General features: G+C 42.4%; 1 protein-coding gene across 1 annotated transcript in view; it reads right to left on the bottom strand.

Moving 5' to 3' along the window:
- Nucleotides 1-8,647: 8,647 nt before the first annotated feature.
- LOC133515320 (microtubule-associated protein futsch) overlaps nt 8,648-13,257 on the bottom strand; it is a 151,859-nt gene continuing 147,249 nt past the window's right edge. Inside the window, exons 6-12 of the mRNA XM_061847781.1 lie at nt 12,684-12,850; nt 12,063-12,195; nt 11,569-11,699; nt 11,135-11,434; nt 10,572-10,871; nt 10,079-10,299; nt 8,648-9,808 (exon numbers count right to left, since the gene is read on the bottom strand). Coding sequence (XP_061703765.1) covers nt 9,571-9,808; nt 10,079-10,299; nt 10,572-10,871; nt 11,135-11,434; nt 11,569-11,699; nt 12,063-12,195; nt 12,684-12,850 — 1,490 coding nt within the window. The 3' untranslated portion in view covers nt 8,648-9,570. The remainder of the gene's footprint in view (nt 9,809-10,078; nt 10,300-10,571; nt 10,872-11,134; nt 11,435-11,568; nt 11,700-12,062; nt 12,196-12,683; nt 12,851-13,257) is intronic.

Genomic DNA, 13,257 nt, shown 5'->3' with positions numbered 1-13,257 from the left:
CAAGTTCTTGCTAGTCTAAGCCTCTCTTTAATACTGACGATGACTCGAGTTTACAATTTTCTAGCCATGTACAAATTAAGCTGCATAGATAACTGACCCCACCTGCATAGAAATTTGTTTGCAGGGGATCAGTTAGCGCTGCAGCTTAAATTTACTGTACTTAAGTATCATGTTGCTTTTGATAATAATTATCTCCAGGTTCTCTTAGTTATCATACTCGTAATACCAATCTGTATTATCTGCTTAATTTAAGATTGGTGGAGTAAAACTACGTTAGATGCTGCTAGTAGCCTATATGATAATTCTATGTTTTACAAACATTATTATTTTAAAAGTTTAAACCAAAATCAAACCCTCATCATTTACTACTTAGGTCACAACCTCGCAACACAATGTTATGTTTGGCTGAAGGAGAGCAAGTTTCCAATTCCTTTTCCGTATTGCAAGTACTAGTAGTACTGAAAAATTACCGATAATTTAGAGATTACCGAAAGTTACCGAAAGTGTCTGTTCGAAAGTGTGTGTGGGTAAAAATTCGTACGTCTGGATGTTCTCCTACGCAAGTCACATTTCTTTACCGATTCTCCTTTTATAAGCAGCTTCGGTAGGTAGATATAAGTATAATTTTTTTCCTCTTTTCTTTTTTTGGAAAATATTCTAAATAACGATTATTGGCCTAAAGCTCTTAAGCGCCGGCAGGGTCTATTGCACTTAAGACTATTGCGAGTTTGCTGTGATAATGATTCAATGAAGTACTAATCGCTAATAAGCTAATCGCAAGGTCTTTAACTCACAGAGCAAAGCACTGTACAAAAACGAATGAGAAAGTTCCATTTTATCCACACGTGGTCAGATGAAAATTTTAAGTTGTTTTCTTATGTTAGCTGGTGGAATTGACTATTAAATGATGATTTTGAGTGATACATTCGGATACGTTCGGATGTGTTTTTTAGTATTTCATAATTAGTAGAGAAAACTCGCGTTGGTGTGGTGAAAATTTTTGTTTCACTCTGAGGCAGTTTGTTTAACCCTCGTGCCTTGAAACCCTCGCAACGCTTAACATTCTACTTCTCGAACCACACGCTACGCTCATGGTTCAATTTTGGAATCTTTCGCTTACTCGGTTATCAATATTAGCACGAGCGGTTAAACAACAACTTTGCCCACTTAAAAAACAAATAACTATATTACCGTATTTATTAACTACTCGTATTTATTCGTTCTCGGGGTCGGGGGGCGCCGGCCGCCAGCTGCAGCAATGTCAATTTGTATGGCAGATGTTGGACTTTATTGATAAATCAATAAGGGTCGTAACAGATCATCATGTTTGATCATCAAGGTGTTTTTCAATAATTTTCTCGTTAATTGAGTCTGCAGTTTGTTTAGGTGTTATACAAGGTACAAGCTGTGCACTTAGAGTTTCCCATATGAGGTCGCGAGGGATGTGGTCAAAAGCTTTTTCTAAGTCTACGAAGAGCATATGAAGGCTGCACGGCTAGCACATGACGGGCGCGACAGTCGACAGGCGAGAAAATGCCGCGACATAGAGCTTTCTCGCGAATCGGTAGCATAAGACGCGCGCGACAACGCGCTGTCTCGCGGAAAAATGTCAAAGCGACATAATTTTGTCGTTTGATAGTTCCACGCGGGATACTCTCGAAACTCGTAGCACAAGTGCACTATGGGAGAGAAAATATCCCGCGTTTCAACGTCAAAAGGAGAGAAACTGTCTTCGAGGCTAGAGGGTCGCGAGAAGCATATTTTGTCGAAGTTTTGTTGTCTTTGGTCCTAAAAGAAAGTTAATTTTCTATATTTTGTATTTATTTCATACTACAGCAATTTTCTGTGTAATTTTAATATGAATCCTGAGTTTTATGATTTGTCCGTTAGCTAGGTAGGTAAGGTGTAGGTACGTGGTATTGCTTTATAACATACCTATTAAGATACCTATATCTATATCATGCCGGTAATAACAAAATGATTGTATTTTTTCACATTTACTTGTTTGTTCTCTTAAGTGAAATGAAAACCCGACAGAAAAATTCAAAGCCTAAGATTGTGCCACTACATCAACAAAGCAAACAGTTTGATGGCGAATTGACTGGAGGGTGATTAATAGAAATTACTTTGTGGAAATCCGTATTAATTGATACAAAAATACTACTTCGCTAATCCACGAAATAATTAAGTGCTAGTCAATCAGTGCTAACTCGTTACACTTACACGCGTATTTTTACAGTCAATGCATGCAACCTACCACCTAAAAAATATATACGTAAATAGTTAAATAAACCACCACCTAAGTACAAAAACTCGTCACGTGCTTCAATTGATTGTGGGATATAAACCGCGGTCTTGGGGTTTAATTATAGGTATATCCGGGTACTAATGATTTATAATATGTGTACAAAAACGCACCACCTAGAGAGGATGGGAGAGGATCGTGCTGTGAGAAGAGTGTATGTGGTGCACCCGGGTGGAAAACGTCCGTCTGGGCGTCCCAGATACCGCTGGAGTGACGAAGTCCTAAAAGACCTGTTCGCCCTCGGAATACCAACTGGCGTGAAGTGGCGCAGGATAGGGCAGAGTGGCGCTCTCTTGCGTCAGAGGCCAAGATCTTGCTTGGGTCACTGAGCGAGTGAAGTAGTAGTAGTAGTACAAAACGCAATGTATTTTAAAACTTTGGAGAAAGCCTTCAGATTGGGTAAGGTAACCTACACCTACTGTACTTAGGTACCTATTACTTACCCTAAGTAGGTGTCTAAGTACACTTTTGTTACTATATGCATTATTTTATTATACGCAGATAATAAAATAATGAATCTGGAAGTCCAACTCAACCTCCACCTTACAAAAGGCCACGGCCGTAATACGAGTATTCTGTAGTTACCACCCTAATGTACGATTCCCACCGACTGGCTGGAGTCAGGCCGCACCGGAGCGCATTTTTAATGTGCCTATATATTATATATCGCAGAAGCGATAGAATCCGTCCGGAGGCGTCTCCGCGTCCGCAAGCAGCCGACCGGCTTGCGGCCACATAAATGTGAAATGCGATCCGACTCCGCCCGTTCGGTGGGAGTCGTAGTAGTCGTACTTAAATCTAAATATCTAAAAGAGGTCAGAGTAAATAAAATAACTTAATGTTTTTGTGTATTTGCAATATGAGAAAACTTAAAAAACTAACGCTGCATCCATAGATCGCTAAAATACAAAACACGCAAAAATAACTCATTGTTTTAAACATTCGAGTGTCGTTGTATGGAGTAGGTTCCCAACTTGAGCCCTTCTTTGTCCTCCGTGGCAGGATGGCTGCGCCCAGCAGCAGCATGCTTAGGTATAGGCGCCGTGTTTGATGACAGACTTGTGCATGTCATCAATCTATCTTCAAAGCCAGCGGTGCAGCAACTAGCCAGCCACAAGGAAGATATGTTGGGGATTATCATGAGATCTTCAGTCTTCTTTGTAAAGATTGTAGCTTATTTGCCAACACTTTCAGGTAATCTCAATTATCTTAAAAAAACACCAATCATTCGTAAGGAGTGGTATTTAATTATTAGGTAGGTAATTATCTTTAGATATAATAATGTACTCCAACTTGTAACGACAAAGCGAATCAAATTATGATTGACACATTGACATTTCCGACTTCAAAATAATATTTGCTATTTCTTTAATCTTAATACTGCGAGAAGGAGACAAAGTTATCGTGACTAGGGACGTTCCGTTTCTAAAGCTGACTATTCATTATTTTCCCGATTATGTTAGTACCGATTCAGTGTTGCCACGAAAGAAAAGTTTGTTCCAAGTATAAATGGCCACACTGGCTAAGTCGCGCGCGGGATGGCTCTCTCGCGTGGAATTCTTTTCTCGATCTGCCAACTTATGCTACAAAAATCGAGAAACTGACAGGTCGAGATAGAAATTTGTGACACGCGACTGTTGTTTCTCGCGGCGCGAGTTATCCCGCGTGTAATCATGTGCTAGCCGTGCTGCACGGCTAGCACATGACGGGCGCGACAGTCGACAGGCGAGAAAATGCCGCGACATAGAGCTTTCTCGCGAATCGGTAGCATAAGACGCGCGCGACAACGCGCTGTCTCGCGGAAAAATGTCAAAGCGACATAATTTTGTCGTTTGACAGTTCCACGCGGGATACTCTCGAAACTCGTAGCACAAGTGCACTATGGGAGAGAAAATATCCCGCGTTTCAACGTCAAAAGGAGAGAAACTGTCTTCGAGGCTAGAGGGTCACGAGAAGCATATTTTGTCGAAGTTTTGTTGTCTTTGGTCCTAAAAGAAAGTTAATTTTCTATATTTTGTATTTATTTCATACTACAGCAATTTTCTGTGTAATTTTAATATGAATCCTGAGTTTTATGATTTGTCCGTTAGCTAGGTAGGTAAGGTGTAGGTACGTGGTATTGCTTTATAACATACCTATTAAGATACCTATATCTATATCATGCCGGTAATAACAAAATGATTGTATTTTTTCACATTTACTTGTTTGTTCTCTTAAGTGAAATGAAAACCCGACAGAAAAATTCAAAGCCTAAGATTGTGCCACTACATCAACAAAGCAAACAGTTTGATGGCGAATTGACTGGAGGGTGATTAATAGAAATTACTTTGTGGAAATCCGTATTAATTGATACAAAAATACTACTTCGCTAATCCACGAAATAATTAAGTGCTAGTCAATCAGTGCTAACTCGTTACACTTACACGCGTATTTTTACAGTCAATGCATGCAACCTACCACCTAGAAAATATATACGTAAATAGTTAAATAAACCACCACCTAAGTACAAAAACTCGTCACGTGCTTCAATTGATTGTGGGATATAAACCGCGGTCTTGGGGTTTAATTATAGGTATATCCGGGTACTAATGATTTATAATATGTGTACAAAAACGCACCACCTAGAGAGGATGGGAGAGGATCGTGCTGTGAGAAGAGTGTATGTGGTGCACCCGGGTGGAAAACGTCCGTCTGGGCGTCCCAGATACCGCTGGAGTGACGAAGTCCTAAAAGACCTGTTCGCCCTCGGAATACCAACTGGCGTGAAGTGGCGCAGGATAGGGCAGAGTGGCGCTCTCTTGCGTCAGAGGCCAAGATCTTGTTTGGGTCACTGAGCGAGTGAAGTAGTAGTAGTAGTACAAAAACGCAATGTATTTTAAAACTTTGGAGAAAGCCTTCAGATTGGGTAAGGTAACCTACACCTACTGTACTTAGGTACCTATTACTTACCCTAAGTAGGTGTCTAAGTACACTTTTGTTACTATATGCATTATTTTATTATACGCAGATAATAAAATAATGAATCTGGAAGTCCAACTCAACCTCCACCTTACAAAAGGCCACGGCCGTAATACGAGTATTCTGTAGTTACCACCCTAATGTACGATTCCCACCGACTGGCTGGAGTCAGGCCGCACCGGAGCGCATTTTTAATGTGCCTATATATTATATATCGCAGAAGCGATAGAATCCGTCCGGAGGCGTCTCCGCGTCCGCAAGCAGCCGACCGGCTTGCGGCCACATAAATGTGAAATGCGATCCGACTCCGCCCGTTCGGTGGGAGTCGTAGTAGTCGTACTTAAATCTAAATATCTAAAAGAGGTCAGAGTAAATAAAATAACTTAATGTTTTTGTGTATTTGCAATATGAAAAAACTTAAAAAACTAACGCTGCATCCATAGATCGCTAAAATACAAAACACGCAAAAATAACTCATTGTTTTAAACATTCGAGTGTCGTTGTATGGAGTAGGTTCCCAACTTGAGCCCTTCTTTGTCCTCCGTGGCAGGATGGCTGCGCCCAGCAGCAGCATGCTTAGGTATAGGCGCCGTGTTTGATGACAGACTTGTGCATGTCATCAATCTATCTTCAAAGCCAGCGGTGCAGCAACTAGCCAGCCACAAGGAAGATATGTTGGGGATTATCATGAGATCTTCAGTCTTCTTTGTAAAGATGGTAGCTTATTTGCCAACACTTTCAGGTAATCTCAATTATCTTAAAAAAACACCAATCATTCGTAAGGAGTGGTATTTAATTATTAGGTAGGTAATTATCTTTAGATATAATAATGTACTCCAACTTGTAACGACAAAGCGAATCAAATTATGATTGACACATTGACATTTCCGACTTCAAAATAATATTTGCTATTTCTTTAATCTTAATACTGCGAGAAGGAGACAAAGTTATCGTGACTAGGGACGTTCCGTTTCTAAAGCTGACTATTCATTATTTTCCCGATTATGTTAGTACCGATTCAGTGTTGCCACGAAAGAAAAGTTTGTTCCAAGTATAAATGGCCACACTGGCTAAGTCGCGCGCGGGATGGCTCTCTCGCGTGGAATTCTTTTCTCGATCTGCCAACTTATGCTACAAAAATCGAGAAACTGACAGGTCGAGATAGAAATTTGTGACACGCGACTGTTGTTTCTCGCGGCGCGAGTTATCCCGCGTGTAATCATGTGCTAGCCGTGCTGGTGCGGTTGGTTTTTGCTTTTTCCAGCAGTATGCGGACGGTTTGGATCGCATCAGATGTGCCCTTTTCTTTAACAAACCCACACTTTATGCTCTAGAGCAGTGGTTCCTAACCTTTTCAGTCCTGTCACCCCTAAGACTATCTAGGGATCCATTTTACCCCTAATTCGAATAATCATCAATAGTCTTTCTTATAGGTCTAAGCTTTGCTATCTTTAATTAAGCTTATTACTCCCGTAAAATACCAGTTTTACCCCCACGGGGGTAATTACCCCCAGGTTAGGAACCACTGCTCTAGAGCATAAAAAACATATTTATGCCGCTTACACACGACTTGAACAGGTACCAACTTTACGAGCATGAAAAATGAAAGTGTTTTAAAATTTTTGGTTTCTATTCACAAAACATTTATAAAATGCGCTTAAGTGGTAGGCCTTCGTGTCAATAGGTAAACAACAATAAAACCAAGCGCTATTTCGACATATTTTATTTTATTCTTTATCATGTATTACACTTACAATGTTTAATTTGGAATGGTATTATTTATTAGCTTAAAAATAAATAAAAATTAACATTACCTGACTTTAATGCACATGCAAAATGGACACACTACGAAATTAAGGAACATTACATAGAGTAGATAAACGCGACTCTTTGGTACGAATCATGTTTTCAGACCGGAGGGTAAGCCAACGTTCGCGGAGCGGTCTGACTACTCTATATCAGAATCAAGTGGCTACCATGGTAAGAATAATCCCTTTAAGAGTCCACAGCAAGCTCGGACGAATTTCATCTACCAAACGGAGTTTAGTTCACAATTTTAAACTACGCGTTGGATTGCAATGAACCTTTGCACATACCATGACATGAGGTACATCTACGCCTGTAATTAATTTATATAACTCCAACTTGTAAGACAAACGAAATAGAGCAAAAACAAACTTTGTAGAAAACCTTAAATTCGCTGTATTTTTTTATCTCTCTGTGTGCGTAAGCTACATAAACTAATTACAGACAGATATATCTTATCCTATTATAAGTACAAGTTTAACAGCAATCTAGCTTGTTTGGAGATCCGAGCTTGACGCAGACTCATAAACACCATCCATCTCTTTCACACCATACAAATCAAACTGAGACAGACGGTGCGAGGGAATAAACTTAACATGCTAGTGTATCATACTACTGCGGCTATTATAATTCTTACAGTTCAACACGGTACTTCCTTAAATCTAAGTAAGTTAATTTCTCATTAAAATTGTTATTTGTACATAAAAATAATACAGTGCCAACAACCACGATAAACTATAATCAAGTTATAAATACAAGTAATGAATACAAAACAATACAAAATGTTACAGCGCCGACAACAGCCCGGGAGATCCCGGGATAAACATTTTTACACCTTAACGTAAATAAATACAAACAATCATTGCGCCAATTTCAAGTATGAAGAATCTGAAGAAGGCAAGAGCAGTAACTACCGCTACAGGAGAAGAATTTAAGATTGAGATAGAATGGAGAAAGAAAAGAAAGGTACACGTGCTTGAAATAACAGAGAAGAAGAGAGAAGACGATTATTTAAACGATACAAGGTATTAATTAGGAGAGTTATATCTTGAACACGGCAATATTACAATTGGGATCAAGGTGCAAGACACTTTATAAATCGACGCAATTCACAGGTACGAAAACACTCCTCGAAAGCCCAATCAATTTTTTTACTTTTAAGACCAGAATTTGAAAGCAGTTACACACGTATTAATGTAATTACTATGCCCGGCGCGTTCCATACTAAATATAATACGAATATCAACGCATAACCAGGCTCTCTAAAATAATCGGTACTATCGATTACAATAAATATGTTAGATTTCCAAACAATCTTCTAACTACCAGAAATCTTATGTTAAGTAGGTACTATAAAGACATACCGGTCGGGTCCCACATTTTCGTTATAAAACTATGACTCCTCGAACGATACCGGCAAGAATATAACCAGTCCAATGCCAGCGTCATTCCTTCACAAAGTACACTTCCGATGACGATCGCGCACTTAACATTTCTTCCATACAATACAAATACAATACAAATATACTTTATTGCACACCTCAATACAGAAACAGTACAAATAATACAACACATACATGAGCTTCTAGTCCGATAATACTGTGTTTGAATCATGGGACAGTGATAAGTGCCTACGTCTGTATCACTTCTTGGGCATATCAAAATTCATATCATAAAAGTTCCGTGTAACGTATATCTGAACTTGTCAGCGACACTAAAACCCCACCCACAATACTCTAATGTAACTTAGCTCTGACAGTCGCCATAGTACGCGACGATACAAGATTCAGGAGCTATTTACCAGTTCATATCGGTATAAAATACTTTGAAAAACTTTTCGAGATTTAACTCTCCATACATATGTTGAAGCTGATCATAAACAGTGCATGTATATACTCGTACGTAAAATAATTACCATATCACATTCACTTTTGACAGGTGCGGTATATGCATTGTTGTGTATCCTATTATCGCAACACTTTATGAGCTTTCAATGTACCAAACTTCAAGAGCGCTCCTTACATCTTTGTTTATAGCTTCTGAGCTGACCAACAGCAACACATTAGCATTAGACTTTTTTGTGTATATATCCACTAGGTCATCATATATAATGTACTCATCTGTTCATTACACTTTGAAAACTATACGTAGGTATCATTATGAAAATCATTTTATGGATTTCTTGAGCGTCGGAGTCTGTACATAAATAACTCTTACTGCGTTTAGTACAGGCTGTAAGCGCTGCATTAATACAGAAACTTCACAAGCGCTCGGCAACCGTCGGCTTTGACTTAGGCCTAGCTGCGACATAGTTGCAGTACATCTCATCAGCTCGCGCGCTCAGTATAAACATTCGCAACAAACGCGGACTCTTTAAGCGGCAGCGGCGAGACCTCATCGCCGGATCACCAGCAGTTTGTGTTACACAGCGCTAGCCGGGAAAGCATCTGTATCAGCGCCGACTTTCAGCGATGAATATTCAGAAAAACAGGGTAGTCTCGTCAATATTGGCGGTCATCGTATATGTAGATGGCCTCGCCGGCGGACTCCTTGAGCGGCGGCGGCGGCGGCGGGAAGTCGCGGTCGCCGGGCCGGAACAGCTTGGAGGCGTTGGGCGCCGGCGAGGCGGGCGCCGGCGAGCCGCCCGGCGTGGCGCCCGGCGAGCCGCCGCCGCGCCGCTTCACGCCCGGCGCCGCCAGCGGCGAGCCGCAGCTGCGGAACGACGAGCGCCGCGCCAGTCTGCGAGTTCAACGTTCCGGTCAGTTAAATTGGTCAGTATCCACTTGTGCTACCGCCTCCATATACATCTACCAAGAATGGCGAAAACGGGAGATGCTGTGTGTGTACATGCGCATACTTAAAATAATTAAATCTGAATTATGATCTTATTACAGTCCAGACAGACAATTGGAAATCATTTTAAATATACATTCTTTTGCTTATTTACAGGAATGTATCTATTTTCAGTTAGAGAAGCATTTGAAAAGAGTAACAAGATCAAATTATTACCTAGAAGCCACTTCCTCGGGCGTCTCCTCGATCTCCAGCACCCAGCTGACGGAGTCGTGCTTCTCGACGACGCCCTTGACGGCGGGCAGCGCCGGCGCGTCCGGCGCGGGCGACGCGGGCGACGGCGGCGACTCGGGCGACGCCGAGCGCAGCGAGGAGCCCGACGACGTGCGCGCGCGCACGCGCTCCATGTAGCCGCCGCCAGCCAGTAGGGATACCACCTGAAAGAAAAAGAATTAAACATTGTAATCACTTCCCATTAAGTAAGATTAATTGCTAAATAGTTCGTAATAGAAAATACGTTGATATACGTATTGATTTATGTTTCTAAAATTAGGAAAACTAAATGAGCGAAATTGATGCATTTCATAACTTATTGGTGGTTGAAAGTTCGAGACATAAAAAGTTGGTAATTAATCATCTGCCCTCGTTTTCGTCCAGGTCGAAAGGTCCCATCGCGAATGAATACAAAGAAAATGATTCAAAATGTCACCTGTGACTTCTGCCTGAGCTTGTACCGGAGCTCCTCATTGAGCGCCGCGATCCTCGAGGCCTGATCCCTGTCCCTAGCCGCGGCGTCGCGCAGCCTCCTGTTGTCGTCGCGCAGGCGGTCGGCGTCGCGCTGGCGCGCCGCCGCGCGCTCCCGCAGCTCCTCGGCGGCGTGCCGCGCGGCGCGCGCCTCGCGCTCGGCCGCCGCGCGCCGCTCCCGCTCCGCGCTCAGCGAGCTGCGCGCGTCGCGAAGGGACGCCATCTCGGCTTGCTTCAGCTCGATTACGGCGCGGAGGGAGCGAACCTGAAAATAGAGATCATTTATTATTTCAGTCTAGCATACCACGCCGCCAGAGATACGTTTATAGATTAGATTTTGTATGCTTATTTAACATGGATGCAGCAGAAAGTAAACAAAGAAAAGGGACTCTTCCAAAGTAAAATTGAGACTAGAATTGTCGAAATTTGATTACAAAATAACGATCTAATTTAATGAAACTTAAGGACCAGATTTCCGAAAGAACTCAAATAAAACTAAAGTTAGTTCGTAAAAAAACAATTAGGTACCTCGGCCGCCAACTCGTTAGCGTCAGTGCTCAACTCCTCATTAGCGCTCAGCCTGAGCTCGCACTCCTCCACCTCGCAGCAGACGGGGTCGCAGGCGGCGTCGGCGAGGTCGCGCACGGTGTTGCAGGCCGTGTTGCAGACGGCGCGCCGCGTGTCGGCGGCGGCGTGCAGCGAGCCGGCGCGCTCGATCTCGGCCCGCGCCGCCGCCAGCTGCGCGCGCAGGGTGCGCTCGATCTCGCTGTGCGCGTGCAACCGCGCCCGGCTCTCGGCGACTTCGCGCTTAAGGGAATCTATTGTGTCCTGCAAGCAACGACATAAAACAATTAGTATTTCAAACAATATAATAAATCATTGTATACGCGTAAATTACACAAATTCGATAGACTAATCAAAAGCGACATCAAGCTCGAAGGACAGGACAGTCCATGACTTGCCTTTAGGCCTTTGATGTCGTTGGCGAGTGAGGCGACCTCGTCGGCGTGCGCGGCCTGCAGGCGAGCGTTCGCCTCTTCCTTCGAAGACACTTCCATTTCTAGCTCCGATATCTTGCCCAGACATTCAGCAACTGCAAATTCAAGAAGTTCTCAGTCAAATTTACTGACTAACTTGGTAATACTCGTAGTACCGACTTTGCAATGCAATGAGCTAAATTTGCTAGAGCCTATAAAGTTTGTCACTTACTCAATGGGGCTTTCTTAATGCGGCAAATGTTATATATCTTTCGAAGCTTAAAAAGCTGCGAACACATCAAAGTTTGGGGCTAATACACGACCTATAGATGGTTACAACTTAGGTTGACCTAGGAGGTGGCCACTAAAGAAAAGTGTGATAACCACAAAAACCGCACCGACCGAATACGCATGACGCTGCAAGCGTAAGCGTCGAGCGATTTCTCTCGGAGCTTTTCATGTCCCTACAGACTACGCACTTGTGTCGAGGTCCTTCTGCGCCCGCTGCTGGCGGTCGTGGTCGGCCCGCTCGGCGCTCGTGCGCTCCGCTGCCGCCACGCCCCGCCACCGCTCGGCCTCGAGTCGCCACGAGCCGCCATTTAGTGCGTCCAACTGGAAATGTTGACAATTATTTTAGTTTCATATTTATGGGCTCCATAGATCGTAAAGATTGTTTATGCAAGTAGATGCTGTATCTTTTTAAAGAATACAATCTAAAACAGAGTTGTGATGTGACCCTACATGACTCAGCACTATGTCAAAATTGTATGTCCAAATTTTTGGTTAAATAATTCGTATTATCCTTAGTCTTATGAAAGGCGCCCTTTTCTCAGAAATTGCTCATAACTATATAGGCTTGTGTTAATAATGTGTTCCTTTAACTCATCGGTATGACAAGGTAAGGCACAATTGTGACCAATTTTAGCGACCATATATTTATGAGAATAGTAGGTATGTGTAATTCATTAAAAATACATACATTTCGGCCTAAAGCTCTTACATAGTAGTTGCAGAAAACAGCACAGAGCAGCGTCGTGTTTTTAGACATTTTGCTGTTCTCCCATAAAATGTGACAAAGGACATAACAATACGCAACTTACCCGAAACACTAAATACTGGACCAGCACGCCGAGCGCCTCGACGCCCTTAGCGGCGTGCGCGAGCGCTGCGGCCTGAGTCTCGCGCGGTGCGAGCGTGGGCGTGGTCCGCGCCGGCGTCGGCGCCCGCTTGCTGCGGGGCCCCACCGCCGCTGTCACGCGGGGCGGTTCTGTGAACAACGGAAGAAACAAGTTTAATCCTCAGCCTCTTTGGGTCGGTGCCTTAATTAAAAGAGTTTAGTTGATTTTTTTTTTATACTACGTCGGTGGCAAACTAGCATACGGCCCGCTTGATGGTAAGCAGTCTCCGTATGCCACCGAATTATATTTTGTCGACTACAGTATCATAGTCGTATCCTATTGCTACATACATACCTATATTAATTTTATTGTAAATTTTTAACCGACGAAAAAAAACGGAGGAGGTTCTCAAGTCGACGCGTATATATATATTTTTTATGTACGAGTATGACCACGCATAACTTTTTTCTATGAAAAAGTCACCTTTTTTGTGGCTCTAAAAGTTTTTTGTAGATATTTTATTGTATTTGTTTATTCTAATATTGTATTATATCTA

Source organism: Cydia pomonella, chromosome 2 (genome assembly GCF_033807575.1).
Source record: "Cydia pomonella isolate Wapato2018A chromosome 2, ilCydPomo1, whole genome shotgun sequence".
Taxonomy (NCBI): Eukaryota; Metazoa; Arthropoda; class Insecta; order Lepidoptera; family Tortricidae; genus Cydia; species Cydia pomonella.
Note: the sequence above shows the minus strand (reverse complement) of the source record. Positions and strands in the feature narration are given on the sequence as shown.